We start from the raw sequence: 27514 nt of genomic DNA, 5'->3' as shown, positions 1-27514 counted from the left end.
CACCTCTGTTTGCCAGGAGTAGGCTCACATTGCCCTGTTTGATACTCCCAAGAACCCTGAGAACTAAATGTCATTGTCCCCACTTGACCTCAGGAACTCAAGTTACAGAACCCGAATGCTGCTTCTCCTGAGCTCCCAACTTCTATTAAGACTCAAGACAAAATATGAAGGAGTAGAATATACTGCAACATCAACAATAAACTGTCATGTACTGAAAATGATGACCATTGACTTAGCACATAAACCGTGTTAGACTTAAACCATAGATCCTAAAATGGCACTAAAAATAGAAATTTATGACCAAATGATATAATAATCTACAAGGAGATTAGGTGATTATTATCTTATCAGCCGTGCTACTTGATTCTAAGTGGAACTTCATTTAATTACTTACTTCCTGGGACTAAAAAAAAAAAAAAGACTGGTTCAAAGTTTTGGAAGTCCGAATATTATCATTTCTTTGTTTGAAGCATGGCTAAGGTAAAAGCTTTCCCCCTAAATTATGACAATAAGGTAGGTAAGAAATTCAGTGGATATTTATTAGAAGATGATAAAGGGAGATCCAAAAGAGCTTGTTACAAAGGGGAAGCCCTCCTACAGGGGTAACCAACCTCTCCTTGGTGATTCTGTCTCAATTGCTGCTACCATATTTCAAGTATTGCTTCTACGAAAGATTGAAAAAGGGTGTGGGATTTCTCTACCGATTAAAACCTGCTTCATGTACTTCTCACATTTTCTGTGATGGTACCCTTCCAGATCGGTCAGCTGCCATTCAGCACTCATGAAGGTCCAGAGAACCTAAATGGTACTACTCTGTGGAGGAGACTCAGGTATAAACTAGCGTTAGGGCAGATTATACATAACTGTCTCTCCAACAGTTTGGATAGGACTAAGGCCACAGAGAGACCCTAACACAGAACCTTAAGTCTAAAAACCCTGCCTATAACTTTGAGGTTACAGCCCCTCTTTGCTGGTTCATTGAGCTTGCTTGCATTCAAGAAAACAATCATTTGGTTTGTAACAAAAACTTGTATGACCTCCTTACACTGCCTCTAAGAATTCTGTTCCTTTCTCTTCTGCGCTTGTCCTTTGATGCTTTTGAAAGCCTCTTTTTACCCCAGTCTCCCATTTTTATCCTCAAAAGGCTGCACAGTGTTCATAATGCTATTTTCCTAACATGATGAATGTGCTCAGAAGCACAGGGTCCATATTCGTTTTGTGTTATCTCATTTAGAGAGATGCTCATTACATGTGAGCATCAAGGACCATCATAATTTGGATCCCTGGGAACTCCTTCATACATCGTCTTACGAGAAATCAGTGAACATACCAAAGCCTGTTTTCATTTAAAACCTGCTACCCTTCCCTGGAGTTTTCATTTAAAACCTGTTCCCCTTCCCTGGAGTTTGAATTCATAAACACATACTGAGGAGAAAAACATTTTGCTGTAGAAATACTATACACGACTTCGAAGGCCATATTTAGACATGATGCATAGAAAGACCTCTAAGGAGAAGTAGAGATGGAGCCCCTGATACTTGCTTCAGCTGAGGAACTCAACCAAAGGACATCTTACCAAGAGACAGAACCAGGCACATTTTCAGTGCCAAGTGAGAATGTGGTGAGGTGAATGGGCTTACTCCCTGCCAGAATGATGCCATCTGAGAGTGGCTGTGTCCTTGATCCTGTTGGTACAGAGCCATACACTCTGAAGATCATGGTCCCACAGGAAAGAGCATCTATGCTGTAGGAGAGGGAAAGGCTGCCGTGGGCATGTTAGGCAAAGCTGTTGCATCTGAAAACTGGGTGTGGGACACTCACACACCCATCAATTCCCTCACGCAAAGACTTAATTTATGTTCCTCAGCACGACTTTGCGCCAGGTGCTGAGGAAATGACAGTAAGCAAAGCAGGCACTGTCCTGGCTGTCAAAGAGCTCATAGTCTGGAATTCTCTTAAGAAATTAGAAATCTGAATGAGTTAAAGGACATTAACTTAAAGAATGCACTCTACTTTGGGAGAACGTCTAAAGGATCAAGCGCTAACCTTTTAACAAAGCACAAGTCTCACTCAGGCAGCCCATCAGCTTAAAACTGCCTCCTAGCTCTCTCTTCCTCTCCCCACTTCCTCAGCTTTGTCAGTGCTCCCCCAGGCCACCGATGACTATGAAGATTTCTTCCTTCGGAGTTCTTCTGTGGCACATTCATTCCAGCTCACGGAATAATCTTCAGGATAATCATCTGCCTTGCTCCCCATCCCCAACGCTGCCATCTACTTCTTTCATAGGCTATGAACAAGAATTGATGGCAGGAATCTTGACTTGAATGAAAATGGGCACATTCCTTTAACATATTAAAAAACAAAAACAAAACACTTTTGAGATGAATTTAGATCTCAGCATTATCATGTTCTAAAAATTATAAAGGAAATTTTATAATATGAATGTGATTCCACTCCTTGATAATTTTACTAAATAACTGGAAGGCTGGGTGATATTCATTTTATATTGGGCTTTTGGGGGAGGCCTCCGGCCAGGGTTAGCCTGTATCTTAAAACAGGCTAGGATTCAGACCACAAGACCCATACATTTGGAGCTCAATTTCACATTCAATGTACAAATTCTACTCTCTCTTAGTCTCACCTTGCACATATCAAGCCTTGTGGATAGTTTCATTATCCTCAGTACAAAAGAAAAAGCCAAGTAGCTAGATATGCACATAAATTCCAAACAAAAGGTATAATGATGAGACCAACACATGTGAGGTAAATATGCAGTTATTTGTTCATAAAATGTTAATGACTTAAATAAAGAAAAAACTCCTCTTTGGAATTTCTTAAAGTTGAAAATTTGAAGGCAACTCAAAGACAAAGGAGACGTTACAGTAGATCAATTCCTAACAATTCCCTCAGAGGACTGTGTATCAAAATGGCACTATTGGAAAAGGTAGTGACATACCTTTTAATATGCAGTGCTCTAAGTGCTATGCATAAAATAAGAAGCAATGTGTAGGCAGCAGCAGTTGAATTGTTTACGCACTCAAACAGTTGCCTTGAAGTATAATAAAACTGAGCATGAAATGAAAGGTTCATGCAGGTCTATGAGCAAAACAAAAACAGAAACCCAGAAACCAGCCCCACGCCCAGTATACCCTGCCCTCCCCGGCCACCCGGCCAGCCCCCACCGCAAGTTCTTCCTGTGGGCTTAACACCCTTCTGTTTCGGAAGACCTACAGGCTTTGTACATTCACCTGGTGTCTCATGAAGACCAGAAACACTGTCATAGAAAGAAGCTCTCTGAATATTCTGAATCTCTAAAGCAGAGAAACAGCAAAAACAGGACAGAAGAGCAAATACACAAACACTTCAGTTAGTGTGAAAGACATTCGACATCACAAGTAAACTTTGAAATCTGACTACAAAAGTAGCTAACCCCGGGCAGATCCCATGCAAACATTACTGTTTTAGAGAATTTGTACATTTGGACAAAGTTCTTTATAAAGCAAACTTAATCTGAATCAAAAGAGCACATTCCCAACTCCAGGTGTGAGCATTGTATCACATCAATGTTACATGAGTACCCATGTAAATGCAGGATGAAATTTCACAGGTAATAATGTATACTATTTGACTTGACGTTCATAAAATTATCTCGTCATGAGCAAATCAGGACAATGCTGCAGTAAGTTAGAGCACGCTGGTAAATGTATACAGTAGTCGCTTTTACTGTCAAATTTTTACACTGCTGTGTAATTTTACTTCCAGTACCGATTTTGGAAATACAATTTACCTCAAATACAAATTGCTAACAGATAGGTAACTACCATTAAGGAAAACAAAATTCAAGTTCTGTTGCTAGCAAAATATTAAAATAACTTCAAATCATAAGTAAGCTGATACTTGGTCACACCGTTACTCATGAAAATATCCTAAGAGGCACATGTACATAAAAATGCAATCTTTAGGTGTTTTTTTTTCTGTATATAAGTCCTAAGAAGCGGCAAGAAGTCCTGTGCCGCTGGTACAGAGATCCTAAAACATCTTTTAGCAAAAAGTAGGGCACTGTGAATCTCTAGGGCAGGGCTGCCACCGAAACATCTTATTTCTCCTGGTTTGGCCTTGAGAAAACTCTGTAAAACCCTACCACACAGTTTATTTTAACACAAAATGTTTTGCACCTTCACAGGCAAACTATATTCATATATCATATGTCATACATTCACGGTCCACTTGTCATTTTCTGCTTTTGCATGTATGTGGCTATAAAAAGGGAAAAATAATTAACGTTTTTCCATGGCTATTTTCTTTTCCTGGAGAAAAAGTTCCCCATCTCCCAAGACGTCTCTACATCCAGAGTGAACAGTGATGAATTCTCCACCTTAGCACCCTCCTCAAACGCCTGTGCCTGCCCCTGACTTTAGGTATGAAACTCACAGTCCTCAGAGTTGGACAAACATGGCATTGCCAGCCACTCTGCCTGCCCCTTCCCCAACAGCGAGTGGCCTCTGAGATCCTGTCACTCAGATGACACTGAATACTGTCTTCCTAAGCTGATGGACGACAGGACTTCCTGCAAATTATCAGGAGAGCAAACATGGGGGAATATTCCAGAGCAGACACCAAGCACGGCCAGTCAAACTCGGGGTAGATAAGCGTTCTCTCAGCCTACTTTGACGAAAGTGGCCAAACATGCTCCCAAGCGCCTATCTGTAGAAAGGCAAGGGGGACAGCAAGGCTATGCAAACAGGCAGTTTGTGACTAAGTACAGATGGACAGGGGCTCGGGCCGGGACTGGAGCAGCTACTCAAGGCTGCAAGCATCTTCTCTCAGCGTTTCTGTAATCAAATACATAACTGTGGAAAGCACATGGAAAGCACAGAAAGGCAGATGAGCATGCTCCAGACATGGCCCTGCCCGCAAGACACATCATCTGTGACGAGGATCACTGCAGCCCCCACCTCCACCCTTGCCGCCAGATTTCACTTTCCTGAAACTTCTGACCCACTGCTGCCAAAGGCTCTCCCTCTTCTGGGGATGGTGAGACATGGAGTTAAAGGAGGAGAGTATAAGGAGGAAGCCAAGGAAACTGGGAGATAAGACAGAGGCTGGCTTTGTCCTATGAGTGCATCTGTGTGTACCCTGAGTTTTCCACTAGATTATAAGCTCTTGGAGGGCAGGACCATGTCTTTCTTCATTTCCAAACAGATCTCACAGATTATAACCATGGTAAGCACATGGTTACACACGCAGTGATGTGACATATGAATGGGTCACGTGCTCAATAGGTGTTTCCCACAATATCATTTTTGGTTGAGAAATTAAAATATAAGAGTCAAAAGTGGTTCACAACATCAGAACCAGTAAGTAAGGTCAGGACCTAATCTCTTTTACTATATAGTCATTAATTCCCCAAATACCTGCCTCTCTTTCATTCAAAATGAAGAGAAAAATCAGTTTTTCAGGCCTTAGTAGTAAAAATCCTTGTTCCCCCTGCTCCTTTTTTCCTAGGCATTCCTTCGATGCCCGCTTCTTTCATCCTCAGTCACCTCACACTGGACTCCCCACTTCCACGGTCTTTCACCCCAGCCCATCCAACGAAGCACTGCCTGTTCTACTTCAAGTTCATACCGTGTTACTATTCGGGCTCACAAACCTACTCATGCTATTTGTTCAATAATGTCAAATCCACTGAGACGAGCAATCAGGGTTCCCCATGGTCAGCCTCATTTCCTGCTTGCACCCTTTTGCCCCAGTGTCCCAAACGGAACACTTATCCCAAGCTGTGATTTTCCACTTTCACACTGTGATTGTCCATTGCATCTGCTCACCCTCTTCTCCTCCCACGCCAACCTCACTCCTAAACTGCTCCCCGTCCCTAGATGAGCGAGCGCATGCAAACCTACTCACCCCTCAATATTTAAGGTATGATCAGGATGTGAATGCACATAAATTAGTGCTGACAAACTGCCCAGCATTTTAAGTACTTAGTAAATGTCAGCAAATTATTCTCCTTCAAGAACCAGGAAAACTGCCTCCTCCTCTGTGACATTTTACCTAAGCACCCCAGGAAAGAGGGAGTCCCTTGTTGTCCCTGCTGCATGCTGCTAATAGCTCATCCTGTGCCATTCACACGGCATTCACCACAGGTTATCTTTGGCACTCAACAGTCTGCCTGCATCTCTCACCCCCTTTCCTGCGTGCTAAGCTCTTAGAAAAGTGCCAGGACGAGGAGGGAGTGTGGTCTAACTCTAACCTACATCATGCCTAACACAGTCACAACGGAAATGGTTCCTAATAGAATGCAGGTATTTGTGATGGGCAGCATTACTCCTTTCCCTTCGTTTTGCGACATTTCCCAAGCACATTTCCAACTCGCCAGTGTTGGTCTTTCTAGCACTGGGGACCCGGTGACAACCAGCGCTCAGCCGTTTTTCCCGCTCCAGTTCCAGCTTCTCCTAGCCCATTCTAACATTTCCTAGCAACAGGGTCAGGAGTCCCTCCACTACTGAGGCACTGCAAATGCCCCAGGAGGTTCCTGCTCCTCTTCTCAGTCGTCAGGTGGCACCCCTTGACTCACCGGGTCATGGCGAGTAACAGTGAACACACACCATCTGGATGAAGACGTTCATCCAATCAGAAAGACTAAAAGCCTCTGTGTGACCTGTTGGAAACCTAACCTGTTCCCCAAATCTCTCCTTTTAAACAGTTTCAGGCACATGGTCTCTTCGCAGGACACACACATGCGTGTGGGCCGTGCACCCCACCCCTGCACGTCCACTCACACTTACTACATCATGCTGCCTAGACATGGTCACCTTTCTCCATAGTCACTCTCTCTATGCTCATTCTTTCTCTTTGTCACCAACTGCCTGAACCCCTTCTTTTCTGCTTTCTGTGTTTCTTTCTCTCTACCTCTGAGAAGACAGCCAGATTACAAGGTCTTGAGGTGCTATAGGAAAAGCAGAAGTGAACCAGGTGACTTCAGCCTGGCCTCAGGGTCGAGGCCTAGCAAGGGTCAGATGGATGCTAAGGTCCTGCATGACCTGAGGCCACGCACAGAGGGCGGCTACAACCAGGATGAAATGCAGCAGTGAGAGCGAAGCTCTAGAAGATGCTGGCTCCCACTAGCATACACACACAGAGATTTTGTTTTTCCGGTACTAGTAAAACCTTCCAGTCTATGACAAAATCTCCAAAATCTTTACTCAAGGTTCATGAAAACAAAAGAACTAGGCGGACTGATGGGAATAAAAACAACTGATACACATGCAGAGTGCTCACATCAGCCACTTTATGTGTGTGTGAGAAAGGCTGGAAGTGACTGAGGACGCAACTCAGCTGACCTGTATGCAACCCAGAGAAAATGCACAGGGCTTCGCGGGTTTTGTGCCTCAATACCCTTGGATTACAACCTAACTGGGACCAGGGTGGCCTGAGACATGTGTAGCTCTTTATGGCTTTGGGCCTAGAATGTGTCCACATTCCCCATAGCATCTGAGCAAGAAGGCAGATGTCTCGTTATCCAAGTATTCTTTAAGTGGGTAAATTCCGATATAACGGCAGCCCTGCTCTAGGGAAAGGGTTTTAAAGTAAAATACATATACACATATCTAAGCCTTAATTGTAAACAATTCTGGCCAAGCTTAATTAAAAACGTAAGCACATTCTTACCATCCTTCCAAAGCTCTGCAACAAATCTGTCCGATGACTGGTGCAGGAGCGTGGCCACATTGTCGTTCAGAGGGTCCATGTTTTTCATCAGCCACTCGTCTGCCTTATAGTCCACCTGGCCCAGACCAGAGTCAGATGTGGTGAGATGGAAAAACAAACACAAAACAAGAAACATTTTCGGCCTTAACTAAAAATGTTCACAGAACAATCCAAAAAGTGGGTTTTCACGAAGGCAATGCATTTGTAGTGTATACTGTACTCGAGGATTTACAAATGTTTATCAGCACCTTTGTTACAAGCTTCATCGAATGCAGCAAAATTTCAGTCTTTTTTGAAATCAAGTTACTCAACTCTTACCTTTCCTGCATAATGTATAATGCAAAAGTCAGCTTTGTCTTTCAGTTGCCGTGGCTTCTGAAACTTGGAGTGGGAACCTTGCTCTTGAACTAGCTTTTCAACAAAGGTTTTATCCGTGGCTTTAGGGAACCAGCACTCTTCATCCAAAAGGGCCAGTACACCGGGAGGGTTAGCCTGATAACGAGAGGCAGTAAGAACTGACAAGTTTTCCACGTCACTTTAAAGACCAGGATTTTTTCCCTCACTGGGTTTGGCAGTTTAACTTCCAAAACACTTTGAGTTTTATGAAGATCTAAGGCAACCAAATTGCTAGGATCAAAGATAATGGCCAAACCGTATCTATAATTCAAACACTGAGCTCTCGAACTGCTAAATAAGTACTGGTGGGACAATGGGTGTAACTTATCTCTTAAGCTCACATATATGTAATTTGTAGGTAAACTAATTCCAAGCAGATGGCCCCCAAAAAACAGCAAGTAAAAGACACCACAAAGGAACTAGGAGGTGGAGAGATGAAACTGATTATTTATATTCAGTGACTGGATGGATAAATTATTAAAAACCTCCGCTAGGTGGAATGCTTCAGACATTTTATATCCTAATCAATTTAAGATTCTGTTTAAGTGACGATTAAATGAAATTGTCTGCACTGCTTCATACTTGGTGAAACATTTAAAACCATTACTAAGTAGAATATATGGAAGGCGATGAAATAATTTATCAATTACTTTATATATTTGTTTTAACAAACATTTGAAAGCTTATTTTTTATTTCACTCAACTAGTTACTAAAAAAAAGCCTCGAGACATAAAGCAGATTAATGTCACCAGGGACTAGGGGAGAGGAATAGAGAACGCCTGCTAATAGATACAAAGTTTTTTTCTGGGATGATGAAAATGTGGCATTAGACAGTGGTAATGGTTGCACAATTTCGTGAATATACTGAAAACTACTTAACTGTACACTTTAAAAGTGTGAACTTTAGGGTTGAATTATGTCTCAATTTAAAAAAATGCCTAGAGCTTGCCATTCTCTGGGAGCTCAAAAGTCAGTGGAATGACTTCCTTTTTGGAGAAAGTAGGGAACACAAGAAAGCTAAATAAAACATATACACAGCGATGGCCTATTTTATAGTGCTTCTGGGTCATTATTCATTGCTATGCTGAAAATATGGCAAATCTGTGATACAAGATTTGCACTGATTCTAGGGTGTATCAGCTTTTTGAATAAATCTCTAGGATGTTTTCTTTAACTCACAAGGCTTTAATATTTACTGGGAGAGAAGGCTCTATACCAATACTGCTTACAAAGTAACTAGAGGTTGTAGTTAAACATAAATGAAATAACGTAAGAGTATGGTCAGACGAAGGTGGTGGTGAAACAGGATGTCAGCAGGTAGAAGCTGAGGACAACTTGTGCAGTGAGCCCCTGCACTGAGACCCTTCCTCCATGGCTATCTAGTTTGTGGGTCCTTTACCTAGAACTTGCAGGGTTTCAAAGCAGCTGAAAGACTATAATCAAAGACAGCTAGGAATAGGAAATCCTAGAGAAACAAAGGTTCAGAGTGGCAGATAACTCAACATGCCCCATTCACCTCACAACTTGGAGAAATGAAATTCCTTATCAGTATGAAGATAAGCAAAACGTCCATCTTTCTACCATCATTTTTACATTTTTAATTCCCTTTAAGGGAAATTTCTCTAAATTCTGAAATGTGGTCTCAAATATAATTTAATCTTTTCTAAATGACTTGTCTAAATGACTCAGTGACAGCATAATTATGAATATCCATTATTGTGTCTCTTTTTTATTTTTCTTACTTCATCCTTCAATGTCCAGTTCTCTGCTAACACTTTCTTTTTAATTGGGGATTTCTTAAAGAGCTGTAAGTTTGGGAGATTATGTTTCTGTCTAAGTCCAGAAGCAGTATCGGGGGTTTTGTAAGCCGCTTTCCGAGCTCAGGAGCCACCTAGTGCCACGCCTCCCAAGCTGGGCAGGGGCTGGGTCTGCGAGAGATGAGGTTAAGACTGGCACAGGACAGGAAGGTGCCACCACAGGGTAGCTTTTTAGGTATTTTCCTTCTGGAAAATGTTCTCACTCGCCATTTTGAAAGGACCATCCACGAATCATTATCCCACATCATTCTACATGGTCTAGTTGAATTTCCTACTATTATAAACTCTTACAAGGTTTTCAAAAATTTGTGTTTTTTAAAAATCAGACTTTATGTTTCTATGGGTAAGCAGAATAAAGTAATCCTAAAGAAAAATTGAGGTAAAGAATGAGGCAGCATTAAATCTTGAATTCTCTCCCTCCCCTTTCTGAGTTCTCTCTTTTTTAAATTGCGACCACTCAGGCGAGGAATCAAAGGTTATATTCTAAAGGTTTTTTGGGAAGAGCCTAGAAGAATCTAAAGGTTTTTTGGGAAGAACAAGAAGTATAGGAAGGAAGAAGTGAAGAAGGGAGGGAGAGAAGCATGGAAGGAGGGAGCAGGGAAGGGGTGAGGAAAAAGGAATTCATTCTGCTCATTCCCTTCAGTATGTAGGCATATCTGGATAGCCTCTCCATTCCAATGTTTTCTGAACACCCTGACTGAATAATTTTCCTAAAATATCACTATCAATGAATTGCTCACCTGCTAATTTCTGGAATGTAGCTCTGGAATGCTCTCCTACTCCCTTCACGACATCCACATTGGGAAACCTCCTGTGACACTGCCAGCCAACTGTGAGCTTTACCTTCTCCAAATTCAGAGCATCACTTAGCCCCGGAGCCATGTAACCAATGAACTGACCACCAGGTTTACTCTGTTCTCTGGCCTCAAGATCAGGTCCCCAGGGACCAGGGCCAGGCTATCTATGCCTCACATCCCTACAGCACCCCCTATCTTTGTATTTCCAGGCTGTCATCGAGGGTTTAATACATTCTTGCTGCCTTGATCTTTTGCTAATCCAACAACATCCAACAAAACAACTGAAATCCAACAAAACACTACAAATGTGACCATCAAACTCTTTCTGCCTCACCTATTTTTGCTGTGAGCTAATCATTAAGGTTGAAATGTTTACTTTCCCCTACCACTCTCACTTTTAGAATAAAAGCATCATGTAAGAGTGAAGAAAAATGGCATATAAAGTATTTTGTCCTAGAGGAAAAAAAGCAAAAGAAATACAATTGAGTAACATTAAGAAGAATGTATATTCCTAAGAGTCATTTGAAGGTCACAAAACCATCACATTTTAAAACCCTCTAAAAGTACTTTTTAAAAATAGGAAAGATAATTTTCCCTTTGGAAGAGTTTTAGCACAATGTTTCCTGCAGACAAGGGATTGATTTAGCAACTCTCATGGCTTCACTTCCACCCTAAACTATAAGTGCAGATACAGTCAATATTTTAAAACATAGGACTTCGTGTCAGATACATATAAATGTGCACCCCAAACAACAAACCATATGGTCACCAATAATACTTATATGAAATATTCTATTCCCTTATTTATATAAATTCCCAAACAACTCTTTAGGGCAATAAAGCGGCAAGGACACATATTCACATGTGTGTGGGCATGAACGTGAGAGTTCACTGGCAGTTACTACCAGGGTGCCTTGCTCGTTATTTCTCAATAATGCTGTAAGGTACCCGGAAGCAGATTCCTTCCAATTACAGGTGCTTTGAGAGTTCTGCTCTAAACAAGCAGCTACAGTGAGTGCCCTGAAAGATAAAATGACCTCTCATGTGTGAGCCAAACGAAAATTGTGTTACGTCCCTTAATTCCAAATTTTTAATGTGCTACAACTCCATCACTCACGGGCGAATGTCTTCTAGGCTCTTCCTCTCCCCAGTTCTGACTACAGGTACTGTAACATCCAGGCTGTAGGCACCAGCCCTCCAACCCCTTCAAACACGGTGAGCACAGGCAGCCAACAGAGACCCAGCAGCACAAAAAAGCACTGCTTCAAAGCCTAGTGCACCTCACAAGACACGCCTCGGAGCTGTTGTGAAAACATACCTATTGAACTAGCATTAGAACTTTACGTAATGACTGTGCTTAATTATGCTTTAGTTTTCAAAATAAAATAAGCAAAGCTACTGTCTTGTTGAGCAAAAGCGAACTGACATAGCCAAATCATCAATATTTGTTGGAGGTCATATGGAGCTGAGTTTCCTAAGTGAATGAGTTACACATAGTTCCATGTGTCTCTACATAACACTGAACCAAAAAAAAAAAAGCTGATATTTGCTAAGATTGCTATAAAAATATATCTGCCTGAAAACCCCTCAACCTCAAAAAAAGGGTTTTTAAATAAATAAATAAATAATCTGGCAAAATAAAAATATCTTTGTACTTACAAGGATGAGTGTTAGAATCTGAAAAATGGATTTACATGACCTGACTGAATTTTGGCTAAATGAAGCGTCCCTGTATTGCCTAGGAAGTGAGCCAGGTGGAGCCCTACACCCTTTGACAGGTGCTGAGGGTTGAAGGTGAATGTGACTAACACTGGTGTCTGCAGTCTGTGAGGAACCAGGGACCCTTAGCCAACGTATTCACACATGCAAGGACAGATATACGGCTGTAAGAAAGGAGAGCCAAAAGAGGGTCTTCCTGGCATGCTACTTACTTTTTAAATAGGTATTTTATCAAAGTATCACCTTCCTAGAAAATTTAGATTAGAAAATTAACTGATTAGACAGGATAATTTGTCTCAGATTATGCCAAGAAAAAGCTCAAGGCACCGCTTGCATATGAGCTGAAAGCCAAATAGCAAGTAAATACTCTTACGGGTCTTTCTATCAGGTCAATGCAGGGCTGCAGATCTAATCCAAAATCGATGAAGTTCCACTCGATGCCTTCGCGCTGGTACTCCTCTTGCTCCAGGATAAACATGGTGTGGTTGAACAGCTGCTGCAGCTTCTCATTGGTGTAGTTGATACAAAGTTGTTCAAAGGAGTTCAGCTACAAATGTTGGAAGAATGATTTTCCAAACATGGGGAGGGGGAGGAAAAACAGGAATAATTAGTCATCCACTTATCAGAAAATTCATTAAGAATTATTAATTAGGTATCAACTACATTGATTCTATCTAATGATGACAGAGACTAAACTGAGGGGTTCTCTTTCAATCTCTGCGATGCGCGTGCACGCACACACACATACGGTGTATGGCCACATCACATTACTGAGCAGCTAAAATGAGAAAATAATAAACCCAGTATGCTAACTGAATGATCTACAAAGAAAATAATTCCTATTATGGTTAATGAATAGAAATCAGAAATAAATGAAAAAGACAGTGAGAAAATGAAAAACACAGAGACTTGGGAAGGCCAGGGGCAAGGTGAAGCAAGCACAACTCTAAGCCTTGAGGCATCTAGAGAATGGATGTGGGGTGCTGTCCCATTCTATTCTTTGCTTAGGCTACCGGCTCCAGAGTGATAAGTAATCTGTACTTCACAGGGTTGTTGTTCAGATCCCAGTTAGGCCTGACAAACAAAATGCACTCAATAAATGTGAGGCTCCAGGCTGCTTTGCTAAGCATTCCCTTCTCTTACCACATGTTTGACCTCTGCCAATATCAAAAGGGATATTGCATTGCTCTCATGAAGTGAATTTGAGCATCTTTTCTTAAGTTACAGACATTTCTGTTTCCTTCTCTGTGAACTCTGCCCATTTTTTTCTATTGTGCTGTTGATGATGAATGAATGTTTGAATTAATACGTATAATATTCTTAAAGCAATCACCTTCTACATTAGAAGTACTCAACCTTTTTTTCTGCCTCCACCCTGTTCACAAGGAAAGCTCGTGCCCATAAATAACCTCTTTCATTGTAAAAAGCGATCTTCAATTAGGGCAGGTGTAATCAATCTCCAAGGAATAGATTTATAGTCTGAAAAACCATTCCAGTCTTCCACCCCCATGAAGATGTTATACTCACTATTTTAGAACCAGGTTATGCTAGGAAGGGAGGGTCAGTGTTTGTTTGCTCAACACAGTATTTCTAGTAAACCACATAAATATTTGCAGGCTGCTCGACTGTGCTTATTCATATGTATGTAAATGGTTTTGCTCTGCCTTAGGATGATGAAATCTTATTCTCTATTTATCCTGGGCTACTATGTGTGATGGTATTTTAAAAAAAATAATCTTTATTTTTCTTCCATATTTAAGCTACCAACTATATTTTAAAATAACCAATTTTTAAATTGGTAATGCATGGTATAAAGTTAAAAATGTACAAAGAATTGCACTGAGTCTCACTCTGATTCCCTCCAGTCAACCACTATCACTCGTTTCCTGTGATCCTCCCAGAGATATTCTATGCACTCATAAATGTGTATGACTTTCTTTTATTTTAACTTAGCATTTTTGGAATCTTTCCAAATTAGTAAATATAGCCGCCTGATGGTTTATAATGGGTGCATAACACTCTACTGTATGGATATATTAAAGTTAATTGAACCAATCTCCTAATGATGGGTATTTAGGCTTTTTCCATTCTTTTCCATGACAAATAATGATCAATAAACAGCCTCGCATTTTTAGCATCAACACACACTTTCGGTTAAGTCGTACTGTAAAATTGTCTTCAACTAAATCTTGCCCATTTCTTCTTAAATTTATTCTTAGGTATTTCAACTGTTCTTGTACAGTTGGAAATAGGGATCTTTTCTTTCATTATATTTTCTGATTATTTCTATATAGGAAGGCGACAGATTTTTTAAAATGTAGCTTTAAGTTACAGACATTTCTGTTTCCTCCTCTGTGAACTGTGCCCATTTACCTGGCCACCTGTCATGATTTTAAAGTTATTTACAAATCAATACCTATTAAAGCAAATTCTCATTGTGGCAGTGGCAGTTCAGCCTATGAAACTGCTTATACCAGTAACAGTTCAGATTTTATTAGGATAGACTTATAATTTTAAAGGAGTTCATTTTAAAACAAGACAAGTCAATATCCAATAGTGAACAAAGTAGCACACTGATTCCAAGAAGTATTTGCGCCTTACTATACAGTCAGCCTGTCAAAGGAGAGATAAAGATAAATATTTAGGAGACCAACATTTTATTAACTTTTTTGCAGGTGTATAACTACAAACCTTTGATGGATTGATGGTAAATAAGTGTTTGGAAAAATCTAGTCAGATCAGTAATAAAATATATTGAAATCTATCATCAAATCCTACGGTTTGATGTTCAGAACAGAGATCATTATCTTTCCTCACTTCTCCATCTCACACTGCTACTCGTGACTCCCAAACCAGCCACCTCACCCTGGCTCCTGGTCCACTACAACGGCCAATGGCCTCAACGGTCTTCCTACATCTTCTTTGCCCTATACCACACTCCAGTCTCCAGCTACTCTCTCCCTTTGGTTGGCTATGTCTAGTCACACTGGCTTTCTAGCAATTGGCTTTCTAGCAATTTCCAACATTTGACAATTCTCTCTCATCCAGCACCACTGCCTGGAAAACTTACTGAGGCTAGGGGCTTCTCATCTTTCAGGTATGCTGTTACCACTGCAGAGACACCCTCCATGACTCAGCTGTCTAAAGATGGCCTCCCCACTTCTTTCTATCACAGCACACCTTTCACTTCATTATTCACAAATCTGAGAATTTAGTGGTTATTTGTCATTTATTGTTTGACTCTCTACTAGAATACCAAGGACTGCACCTGCTTATCTACCATTACATCTCTGGTGCCTGGCACAGCACAGTGAATATACATAGTGAGCCTTAATTAACATTTGTTAAAATAAGCAGAAGGAAGGAAGAGCAGGAGGGAGACAGACGTACCTCGAAAATTTCAAATCCAGCAATATCCAGGATTCCAATAAAAGATGCTCCCTGACGTTTGGTCCTATCCAGAGCTTTATTGATTCGGTGAACAAGCCAGCGAAATAGACGTTCATAGGTAGCTTTTGCCAACGCTTCTACTGCAAAATCTGCCTATAATTACACAACACCAACCTTTTATTCTGGAAATGATCTCAACAAAGCATTAATAGCTGTTATATGGAGTTTAATGTTCTACAGTGCTCAAGAAACCAGATGTAGCATTTACTGCTTAATCCCGTCTCAATTTTACACATCAACAGAGGATGTTAGTACAACTAAATGTAAACTGAACATAACTGATTTAGAGGAAGGGTGAATATGCCCGGTAAAAATAAACCCCTCCCTATGCTCCTGGGGTTCTGTACAGCATATCTGTTCCGAGTTTGAAGGGAGTCCACCATGAAATGGGTGGATCTGACTCCTGTATTCTTGTGGCTGGGCCACCACACAGGGATAAGGGTGCAGCGCGCCCCACTGCTGGGCAGGCTCCCGAAGTACACAGCTCTGTCCTTCTGGATAATCTATCTCCCTTGGAAAAACTCAAGGGAGTTTTTTTCCATTGGAAAAACTCAAGGATATTTCAAATTTCCTTTTTTTAAAAAGTCACCTTTACAATTTTTCTAAAAAAAGAAAACAATGTATAAGAGAAAAAAAATACGCAATTAGTACCAAGAGACATCCTTATCACAGAACTTTAATTGATTCGGTGTGTTACATGCCAATCAGAAGGTCTTCTGACCACGGTTTATCATTCAAACAAATGCATAATTAACGAAAAGCGTACTTGTTCTTTGGTCTGGGCTTTCTGCACGTAGTCTCGGCCGACCTTGATCCGCGGGGTAAGGATAGCCCGAGTAAACTCCATCACGTTCATCCCAAGGAGATGGCAGAGCTTCTGTGCAACTAGAGTGTAAAAAGTCTCCTAAATACTAGACTCCTACTTATGATCTAGTCATAATATACTCAATAAACACTTGAAAAATCATTAAATTGTATTAAGAAATAAACTAAATAAAAAATCTTAAAGTTAGACAAGTTTCAGGTCTGATGAAAAATACCTTCATCCTTTCAAATTAATAACACTCATCCTTAGGCTATAAGAGATGGTTAGCCAGAAATTACTTATTCTGGGTAGTTTAAGCCAAGTTACTGAGTCTTAGAATCTGTGGATAATACAAAGAATGAGAAAAATGGTATTTTCAATAGTTTCAATTATCTTGTACCATAGATAACTGGTTGTGCTCATGTAATGATCTTGATAATATTTTAGTAGGCAAGAAATCTAAAAGTTTTTAAAAAGCAATTATTTGATTACGTGGCTGACATGAAGCACTCAATAAATAGCTGCTACTTTTGTTACTCTTGATTCTCATAGGCATTAGGGCACCTACTTCACCAAAAGGTCACTGTCTAATATCGCCAAGGTCCAAGAAGTGTACAACTTATTAGAATTAATTTTGAATTGTTAAAATAACAATAAAATTCTCTAACGGTAAGCACATTTTGAGTTATACTAGAAGTATAACCTACCTAAGTTCTTACCCTACCACCCCGATCCAGGCTAATTGTTGGCAACCTATCAGCAGGCCTATCTGGGCGGGTAGGCTGTGCCTCAGAGAGCACTTCCTTTGCTTTGAGACTCTTCTCACTGGCTTTTCCCAACTGCTCTGCCCCAACCGCTAGATCCTGGCTCCTATTAGTTAATGCATGAATGCATGTGTATGTGTATTAGATGGGAAGTTAAAAAACACAAAGAAGTACAAAAGGCATATCGCCCACAGCCTTTGGTTTGTATCATGATAAATATCATTTTAGCAGCTAAAATATACTTCACGGTGTGGTTATATCTCGGTTTACTTCATTCTATTGAATATTTTAAGGTAGCTCCCCTTTTGGCCATTAAAATGTTGAGGCACACATCTCTCTGCATGATACATGTTCTTCTGTCTGGGTCTTACACTTTTTCCTGAGACTATCTACTTCAAAGGACCAGGCTTAGTAAAAAAAAGTTCCAGAAGTGAAATGAATCACAATCATTAATTAAAAACTAGGAAATACAAAACTTACTGGTCATCTGGGCAAGTACAACTTTGGCTTTATGATGTTATTATAAAGAAATGTGGCTACATGTTTAAACAAACATATCGAAACTCATTCCTCTTATGGAGAGCTGGCACCTTGGCTGGCTAAACACTTACAGCAAGGCTCAAAAGTGCAGTTCAAAGAACAAATCAGAAACGAATGAGATTGATTTCTGACAGGGGTTGGGTGGAAACAGGGCAGAAAGAATGGAGGAAGGGAAAGAGTGGAAGAGATAGATATAGATAGGAACAAACGTGTGTGTGTGTGTGTGTGTATGTCCTTGCTTTGTCCTCTGAGAGGACTTAGAAACAATGAGACCCTAGTACCACTGAGCACAACCAGCACCCAGATATTGGTAGCTAAATATCATTCTTCAATATAAAGAAACTGTAGAGAAATGGCCAATTCTAGGGCCATGAAAACACAAAATGAACCTGGTACATTTTGTGGTGCTACAAAGAAATTGCTTAAGGCAGGGGGTGGGAGGAGGGAACATGTCAAAACAACCTAGGAGCTAACCTGAAGGCGCTCCAACTCCTAATGGCCAAATCAAGGACAAAAATAAATGATAGGATGGATTATAAACCCATAGAATTATCCATGTGTATCTATACAGATATAAATAAATAAATGAATTAATGAAAAAGTGAAAGCTCTTCTTTACAGTAGAATTCCAGGGAGTAAATATAAAAATATGATGTAGACGGAAAATCACCACTTGAGATACCACAAGCAATACGTGTTTCAGGTAAGAATCATCAATGGATGCTAAAACTAGTATGTCAAACAGTCTAATGAGAAACAAAGATTTATTTCATTAAAGTGTCTGTCTCCCTCCCTCACTACCTCCCCCAAATACTTATTACAAAGGGGAAACAGTAATCTAATAGTGGAGAAACCTGGTAGACACTACCTTAAGCAAGTGATCAAAGTTAACATCACCAATAATGAGACAGATGGACACAAAAAGCCTCCTGATACAATGTACCAACAGGACGCAACATCATGTCTGTGATATTACCAAAAATGCATAACCTGAATTTAATCAGGAGGAAACATCAAACAAACCCAAACTGAGGGACACTTTCCGAAACAACTGCCCACTATTCTCCAAAAGCGTCAAGGCCATGAAAGACAAAGTCTGGGCCTATATTCCTGGCCAGGTAAAAACTGGCTAAAAGTCAGCAGCTGCCACTTCCTTTCAGATGAGCGGTGTGGTCTCCGCAGCTTGCCCCCTCCTGTTCCCCAGTTCCTAATGCCTCAGTGCTATGGCAGTCTCCAGTGCCACTTTCTGCCCCACGTGCGTCCTCTTCCCTCATTTATTAAATCAGATTGGCCCTCGTGGAGGCACGTAGGGCTGCCACTCTGTTCTTGAGAGTCTCGTGGAAATGCTTCTCGAGTGCTTTTTATGTTTGCACTGAAATACGTTCTTGGAGAACACAACAAACCAAGTATAAGAAATAAAATTAGCATTCATCAGTTTACCTGTGTTTTCCGGCATGGAAGCTTGATCAGTGTTTCGCTCCTTTTTGAAAGAAATATTTCCAAACTGAAGCACTGAAGATACTACTTTAAGCATTGCTTTATATCGATATAAAAAGAAAAAAATTAATAAAAATATTGAATCAAAATAGAGGAGAGACATATTCTAATTTATTTTGTGCTAAAAATTAGCTGTACAAAACTTCAGTAAGATACAATCTCAGGATTTCATAAAATTACAGGCAGTTCGCATTAGTTTCTCAATCATTTTCTAGTTTAGGTTATTTACCCCCCCCCCCCCCCCCCGTTTACGTCTTATTTAAATGAGTATCAGAATCTTAGAGAAATCCCACATACACAGAATCTCTTCATGAGAGAAGCCCATTATATGCATTGCTTCCATTGTCTCCTGAAAGTTATCTTTGTCTTGCTGTCCCGGAATGGGAATATAGCCATTGGAGAGAAATCTGTAGTTATTAAATCCTTCAAGGAGCAAATCAGCTAAAAGAAAATAGAATGAAATACAATTTAATGAACATTCATCAACAGACTGAAGCACACCACATTCAGAATGGACTGACATCCCAGGAGAACAATGGCTCACCCCTCAATCCATTACCACCACATACTTTTTACCTCCACGTGTTTTTTTTCTTTATATAGTCATGTTAAATACACAAACATATACAGCTTTCTGTCGTCTGTATCAAGCAAGGAAAGCTATGATGTAAACTGCAAAAATCTCACATGGAGTTTTTGGCACAGTGACTTATGTGGTATCTTTGAAATTGGATAGTGAGGAAATGATGTAACTTTTCCAGAGAACCAAACCTTATTGTTTTCAGATTTAAATATTTTAGCCATCTTTCGGGGGGAAAGCTTTTAAACCCATATGGTATATTCCTGTCTTCTAGCAAACACTGCAGAGTCAATACAAAGTCTACATGGACTTCAGTTGAAGACCCAGATGTAGAAGGTGTGGAATATGGACCAGGCAAGTCCTGAGCACAGCCAACGCCCTGATGAGAAACCCTTTCTCCCAGCCAGTTTGTTCAGTGGTACTTTCGCTTTGGAGGGTGATTGCAACATATAATATTGTGGCAGTATATTATAATGGATATCCCCATTGACTACTTGTACTTTAGGACCCATGAGTTAGAGAGAACCTAACTTACTCTTTTGATAAATGTGTTCTCTGAGAGTAGAAGTATGTTCTCAGGAGGGATCAAAACAGGGCTATTTATCCCTATAAGAGATGTTATCATGTGCTCCCAGGTTTCTTTGTAACACTCTCCTGCAGAGAATTTCTGCTCATCACTCCCACCTCCTAATTCTAACCTGCATCACATTTAACTTCTGCTGGGTACCAATTGCTTTCTTTTTCTGTATTTTTCTTTTCACACTTTGATTTTATTTTGTGATCATTACTTTTACAGAGCTATCACCAGTCTGAAAGACTGAGGGTTATCTTCTCTTCAGTATCACATACTGTATAATCTTGAATTTTTAGTCTCTCGTTGGTTCTATTTATACTTGCTTTTTTTTTTCCTTTCAGGTCTTTTTCTAATTAATTTCTGGGTTCAATACTATTACAGATTTCTGTGGTTAGCAAAAGCCTATCTCCGATGAGAAAAGTATTACTGTGCATGTATCAATTGTGATATCTAGATAATAGATATAAAAATCATATAGAAGCAGCATTGAATTTGAGACTCAGAAGAAATCGGAAAGTTGTACACCTTCTCTTCTCCCTCATATACTTTCGATCTAGCAAACTTCTGACCCAGAACAGAATTCTGCATTTTACTCTGCCCAATCCCAAGCTTCCAGTCTTTGTGATTCACGACAAGAAAAATGAAAATCCACCACAGGTTCTCTTTAGTACTAGTGGAAGCATACGTATATATTCAGTTGTAAATCTAGGAATAAAAATATCTATTCAACTTAATTTTATAAAGTAAATTTATTTTTTCTTTTATGTTGATAAATGTTGAAACAGAACTTTATAAAAATGCATGTCTTCTAATTTAAATATTTTTAAAAAGAAATAAAAAGATAAGCAATAATATTATCACCACCCATATACCTGCCACTTATATCCATGGCATAGAAGTTCAATTTTACTTTCACAATTAAACCAGGTAGAATTTCAGTGTGTGTGTATGAAACTATTGTTTCCCCAAATGTCTCTCTTTCAAAAAGTTTAATATTAAAAAAGATATTCAAATGAATATAAAATAGTAAAAAACTTTGTAACTTACACTTTAGGTGCTCTCCTGCTCCAGATAACAACTGGTAAAAGATGTGAAAAGTACGCTCATCTTTTGCTTGACGAACAGCACGAGATTTTTCCAGAAGGTCTGAGCAAAGACGGTTAAGGATTAAATTGAAAAGGTGGCCCTCTTTCCATGTCTATACAAATTTAATTCATGAAACATTTTCTCTCTCTGATATCTATAAACTACGCTGCAAATAACCATTCTAAATGGTTAAACTTTGTAAGTGAAAAAAGAAAATACACACAACTTATGTTTCTCATTATCTACTAGATTCACTGAGCTGGGAGGGAACTTTAAAGCTCAGAGTGCTTCCCTCACCCCCTCCACCCTACCCTACTCCTAATTTGAATTATATTCAAAGAACACAGCACTATACAAGGAACTGCAGGAATCTATACAAACTGAAGTTGAGTTGTTTAAGCCTTGGAAAAGCCTTACGTCAGAATTATTATTACAATTTTACAAATAAGGAAACCAAGGCATAAAGAAATTACTTCAAAGAGCAAAGCTAATACATGGTCGAGGTAGGAATCAAAACCTGGTTGGGCTCCAAAATGTATGCTTAACCACCGTGTTACCCATGAGAGCCTTGCTTTATAGAAAGCCTCCTGTAAGTGGTGCTGGCCACTCGCCATCCATCACCTTGTGTAAATGTTCTAAATAATGTCCCGAGACAGCTATGACTACTGGTAGGTGAACGACTGGCCTTCCTTTCGCTGCTCTGGACATGCACTGCTGCTAGTACTTACAGCCTGCTGCCTGGGCTCCCCATGGGGCAGCAGCTCACCCCCAGTCAGCTCCCGTGTCCACAGTGCTGCACACCTGCTTGTGTATGCGGAGTGCAGATTGAGACCTGTTCGGGTTCTCTGTCTACTGAGTCTTGCTGTTCCTGTGTGGCTCTGGGTCGACAGTCACACTGGCCTCTCACAGACGCTCAGTTTCACTGCTTTGAATGATGATTGCCACTTTTGAAATAAATCTTCCCTGGAGCCACCAACTGAATTAATTCTGCATGTGCCATATAGCCTAAATTTTAAATCACACTATCCCAAACACATCTTTCACACAAGGTGAAAAATACATTCGTGTGAATAGCAGACCAACATGAAGAAACCCTAGGTCTGTTCCCGTCATTTTCAAGTGTTTCTTGTGTTTTCTGGCTCTGAGTGTCTTTAGAGACATAAAATACAGTTGTGAATTAACAGGGAAATTTTGATTTATCCTTTACCTGAGGGATAGAAACAATGTATTTTTATCACTGGAGATTATTCTAACAAGTATCAGAGAATTATCATCTGTAGCTTTCCTAATTGGCACACTATCAATTCAGAATCATTTCTAGTTTATTATCTCTTTACTCAAATAATTCTATATAGACCTATCATTTCTTAAGGCCATTCTACGCATGTGATATTTCTTAGAATTATTCTATGTATTTGACATTTTTTCTTCTAGTTTTATTCTGCTTATCACTAACTGAAATTGCTTTAACTCTGTACTTTTATAAGGCTATTTCAGTGGGTATATGCCAACCCTTTGAACATCAGTAGATGGTGAGAAATCGGCTAACAACAATAACTGAAGAGTAGTTCAATATAATGGTATTCATTTAAAAGTTCTTACACCACACAGACATTTCCTGGGTTGATGTACAAGTAATCTCACCTCAGTGGACTCTCCGCTTCCCCAGCCATGTGAATAGGTTATGACCTGGTGTTACAAACAAAAACAATGAAAAAAACCCACCACTTTGGAGTTAATATTCAGTACTTGGAAATCCTTGACCAAGTCACAATCTCTCTGGGCTTAAGTTTTATCATTTTGATAATGGGAATGATATCACAAAGGGTTGCCTTGAGGCCGTGGGAAGATGAAATAATTCTCTATTTTGGATTATACTATTATGAAAAAGGATACATGTTTCAATGTTGGCTCCAACAATATAGCCAGTTACATCAAAGTTGATCCGAATAAACTTGCCCTGAAAATAAAGAGAAAACTGAAAATAAAGACATAGAGGATCTGAACATTATCATAAAATAATAAGTCAGCGTGCCCTGCCAAGTATCCATGAATGGGTTACGAAAACGAATCCTAAATATTTCCTCAAATAAAACCAACAACAACAATAAAAAACAAAAAGGAAAATAAATGCCTCAATAAACTCCAAAACAGTAACAATAGGATAGGGTAACTTTCTGGACATAACATAATAACATAATAAAAATGAAACCCTAATTATCTAGAACTTTAAAAATGCTGTTCCAAATAATCTGAGATTTTTAATAGCATTAAAGGGACACTATATCCAGCCCTATAATGACAGATTTGAAAAACTAATATAGATGATTTCCTAGGAAAACAGAAATCCGTTCAAGAAAAAAAATAAGAGAAAACTTGAACAGACTATAATCATAAAAAGTAATGAAATAGTTTTGCAAATTCCTAAGGAATATTTAATTGCCTTACTACATAACTGTTTTAGGGAAACAGAAAACAGTGATTACTTCACAATTCATATTGTAAAATTAACATAACACTGAATACCCAAACAGGTAAAGACATCATTAAAAAAAGGGAAACAAAATAAAAGCAAATATCTCACTTATAAATACAGATATAAAATGCCAAATTAAACACTGCAAAACAAAGAAACATAACAATGATCAGGAATGGTTTATTCCACGACAGTTAAGAAGGACTGATACTAGTAAACATATTACTATTATTCATCATATGAGTAATCAAGGGATTGGAGGGCCTTCTTTGTGGAAATGGACAATCTGATTCTAAAATTTACAGAGAAATGAAAAGGACCTAGGACAGTCACAACAATTTTGAGAAAGAGAACCAGAGCTCAAGGACTCACGACTCAATTTCAAAAAGCTATGAATTTATTAAGACAATGTGCTACTGGTATAAGATAGAGGTACAGATCAATGGAACAGAACAGAGCCTGGAAATGGCCCATGCGTGTACGGTCAATTCATCTTCATCAAAGGTGCCAAGGTAATTTAACAGGGAAATGATCTATCTTTTAAACAAATGGTGCTTGAAAAATATGTAAAATAAAACACGAAGAACCTAGACCTTTACCTCACACCATATACAAAAATTAACTTAAAGTAGATCATAGACCTAAATGTATGGGCTAAAACTATGAAACTTCTAAAAGAAAACAGGAGAAAATCTTTATGACCTTAAGTTAGATAAATATTTCTTACGTAGAATGCAAAAAGCATGAACCATAAAATTAAAAATCGATAAACCAGATTTTGTCAAAATTTAAAACTGTAGTTCTTCAAAAGACACCGTAAAGAAAATAAAAAGAGAAACCTTAGACTGGCAAAGAATATTTGCAAGACACATTATCTGATAAAGGACTTGTTCCCAGAATAAAGGACTCTTCCAACTTGACAGTAAAACAACCCAATAAAAAATTGGATCAAAGACTTAAACAGATATTTCATCAAAGCTATGTAAATGGTCAGTAAGTATATAAAAAGATGCTCAGTATCATTAATTATTAGGGGAATGCAAACTAAAATGGGCACAATGAGATACTACTAAATAACTATTAAAATGGCTAAAATTTTTAAGAAAGATCAGCAAGGATATAGAATAACTAGAACTCTCATACAACCCCAGTAAGAATGCAAAATGGTACAGCCACTTTGGAAAAGTTAGTTTCTTACAAAATTAAACATAAAGTCACCATAAAACTCAGCAATGCCACTCCTAGGTAGTCACCCAAGAAAAATGAAAGCGTGTCTTCACACAAAAACTCGCACATGAAACTTGTTCCTAGCCACTTCATTCTTAATAGCCCTCAATAGAAACAACCCAAACGTCCATTAAGTGGTGAAAGGATAAAGAAGTCATGGTCTATTCACACAATGAAATACCCCTCTGCAATAAAAAGGAACAAACCAAGGATGTACCCAACAACATGGATGGATCTAAAAAGCATTATGCTATGTGAAAGAAGCTAGACATATAACACTACATATTATATGATTCCATTTACTTGACATTCTAAAGAAAACAAAACTAGAGACAAAAGAGATCAGTGGTTATCAGTGCTAGGGGTAGAAGCAGGGAACTAACTACATAAAGACAAAAGGAAACTTTTTGGAGTAATGGAAATATTCTCTCTCTGGACCCAAGTGCTAGTTATACTGTTATATCCATTTGTCTAAACTCATCGAACTGCACACTTAAAAAGGGTGAATTTTACTGTATGCAAAATATAACTCAATAAACCTAATTTTAAAAACCAATCAAGGGCAGTATCTTGGTATCTTCGGACCCCTTGGATAAATGCCAATTTTTAAAATATAATTAAACATTTATTCCTTACATTTACCATAAACATATTAAATTAAACATGCTACTTCCTCATTAAGGTGAAAAATCTTGGTTTGCACACTCTTCTCTCATCTTGCCCATTCTTTTACCCATATTTTGGTTCCCTTCTTGCCTTGCCAATATTATTTTTTTAGTGTATAAATATTTAGTTTAAGCAGAAAAAAAGCAGTAGTCAGTATTAGAATGCTACCACAGAAAATTTTGAACTACAATTTTATTACATGTAATTTATACCTCAATAATACTGATTTTGAAAACTGAAAAAGAGGGTACTTTATTAAAATCAATAACCCATTATGTTTTTTAATATTATGAGCCTTCATTAAGAAATCACCCAATATTCCAATTTAAAAAAAACAAAAAACAAAAACCAAAAAACCAAGCTGGGAAAACAAGGTGAAAAGAGAATGTATGTGGGGAACATGGTGGCCGGAGGGGTGGGGGTGGGGGCAGGATCCCTAATACTGATCTCCTGCTTGAGGAGGACTCTACCTCAAGTATGCTTCCCCACTCCTCTTGGTTCTCACCTTCACCATTTCCAAAGTGTCCTTCTAACTCTATCCCACCAAAAGGTAAGTATTCTATTTCATATTATCTAAAAGCCTTGCTCTGCACAGAAAACGCATGGCTAGTTTGACACACCTAAGGTACCATGCCACCATAATAACAAACGTGCATTCCGTTAAGGGTCTGATTCAGCTGCCACTAAACCCCAAAGTGTTCAAGAGGGAGGTGGTAAGTACAATTACTGTGGGAAGCAAAGGCATTTCGTGACAAATAGCTTCTTACCACCTCCCACATAGGCATGTATACAAAGCTCCTCACTCTATATACTAAATTATCAAAACACTGGTTAAACAAAAAAACCTCTGGACATGGGTCTAACATTTATAACTGAGCATATGTGGACAACAGACTAGAATATATGAAACTGGAACATCCCTGGGAAATTAGGATGCTGTCAGCCACCAATACCTGCCAGGCCCTCTAGCCTACAAGCTGATCTTATACCACCCAAACTTAATGAGGTTAAGAATTTAAATTCCATCTAGACGACAATGCGACTCCACCTTGAAGATGCTGCTTAACAATCAGCAGTGAGCAGTTAGCATTTTTCTTTTATAGAGAACTTGCTAATTAGAGTCACAAAACCAAAATGACAATTTGTTTGCTTGTTTGGTGAGTTTTGTTTTATGGGAGGGAAAGAAAGTTTTGCTTGCTTTGTTTTCTTAAATGGGAGAAAAAAATGTCCTTCCTTTTGAGACAGGCTCTTGTGATGTCATATAAATATGACTTTTATATAAATAACTGCTTTACACAAATAGGTATTTATGGCATTGAGAGATGCTGACCTCATGCCCCCCCAAACTTAAGTAGGACCGTGAGGCTGTGCTCTCTTTCAACACTTGAAGAACATGGTGTGGGGGCTTCCAA

At 39.1% G+C, this 27514-nt stretch overlaps 1 protein-coding gene across 9 annotated transcripts in view; it reads right to left on the bottom strand.

The window, feature by feature from the left end:
• The window catches only part of MYH10 (myosin heavy chain 10), a 133848-nt gene that overhangs the window by 44205 nt on the left and 62129 nt on the right, over positions 1-27514 (bottom strand). For 5 of the 9 annotated variants that reach the window (XM_074320490.2, XM_074320489.2, XM_019745123.3 and 2 more), the window contains 9 exons: positions 23630-23693; positions 21695-21793; positions 19791-19934; positions 19437-19532; positions 16654-16772; positions 15828-15980; positions 12811-12984; positions 8026-8199; positions 7669-7783 (listed from right to left, as the gene is read on the bottom strand). In XM_074320490.2, coding sequence (XP_074176591.1) covers positions 7669-7783; positions 8026-8199; positions 12811-12984; positions 15828-15980; positions 16654-16772; positions 19437-19532; positions 19791-19934; positions 21695-21793; positions 23630-23693 — 1138 coding nt within the window. Of the gene's footprint in view, positions 1-3248; positions 3312-7668; positions 7784-8025; positions 8200-12810; positions 12985-15827; positions 15981-16653; positions 16773-19436; positions 19533-19790; positions 19935-21694; positions 21794-23629; positions 23694-27514 lie in introns of all 9 variants that reach the window. The other 4 variants (XM_019745120.3, XM_019745119.3, XM_019745121.3 and 1 more) reach the window with 1 other exon arrangement.

The sequence above is a fragment of the Rhinolophus sinicus genome, chromosome 12 (genome assembly GCF_057876585.1).
Source record: "Rhinolophus sinicus isolate RSI-liver-muscle chromosome 12, RSI-T2T, whole genome shotgun sequence".
Classification (NCBI taxonomy): domain Eukaryota; kingdom Metazoa; phylum Chordata; class Mammalia; order Chiroptera; family Rhinolophidae; genus Rhinolophus; species Rhinolophus sinicus.
The sequence above is the reverse complement of the archived record's forward strand: the minus strand, read 5'-3'. Positions and strand labels throughout refer to the sequence as shown.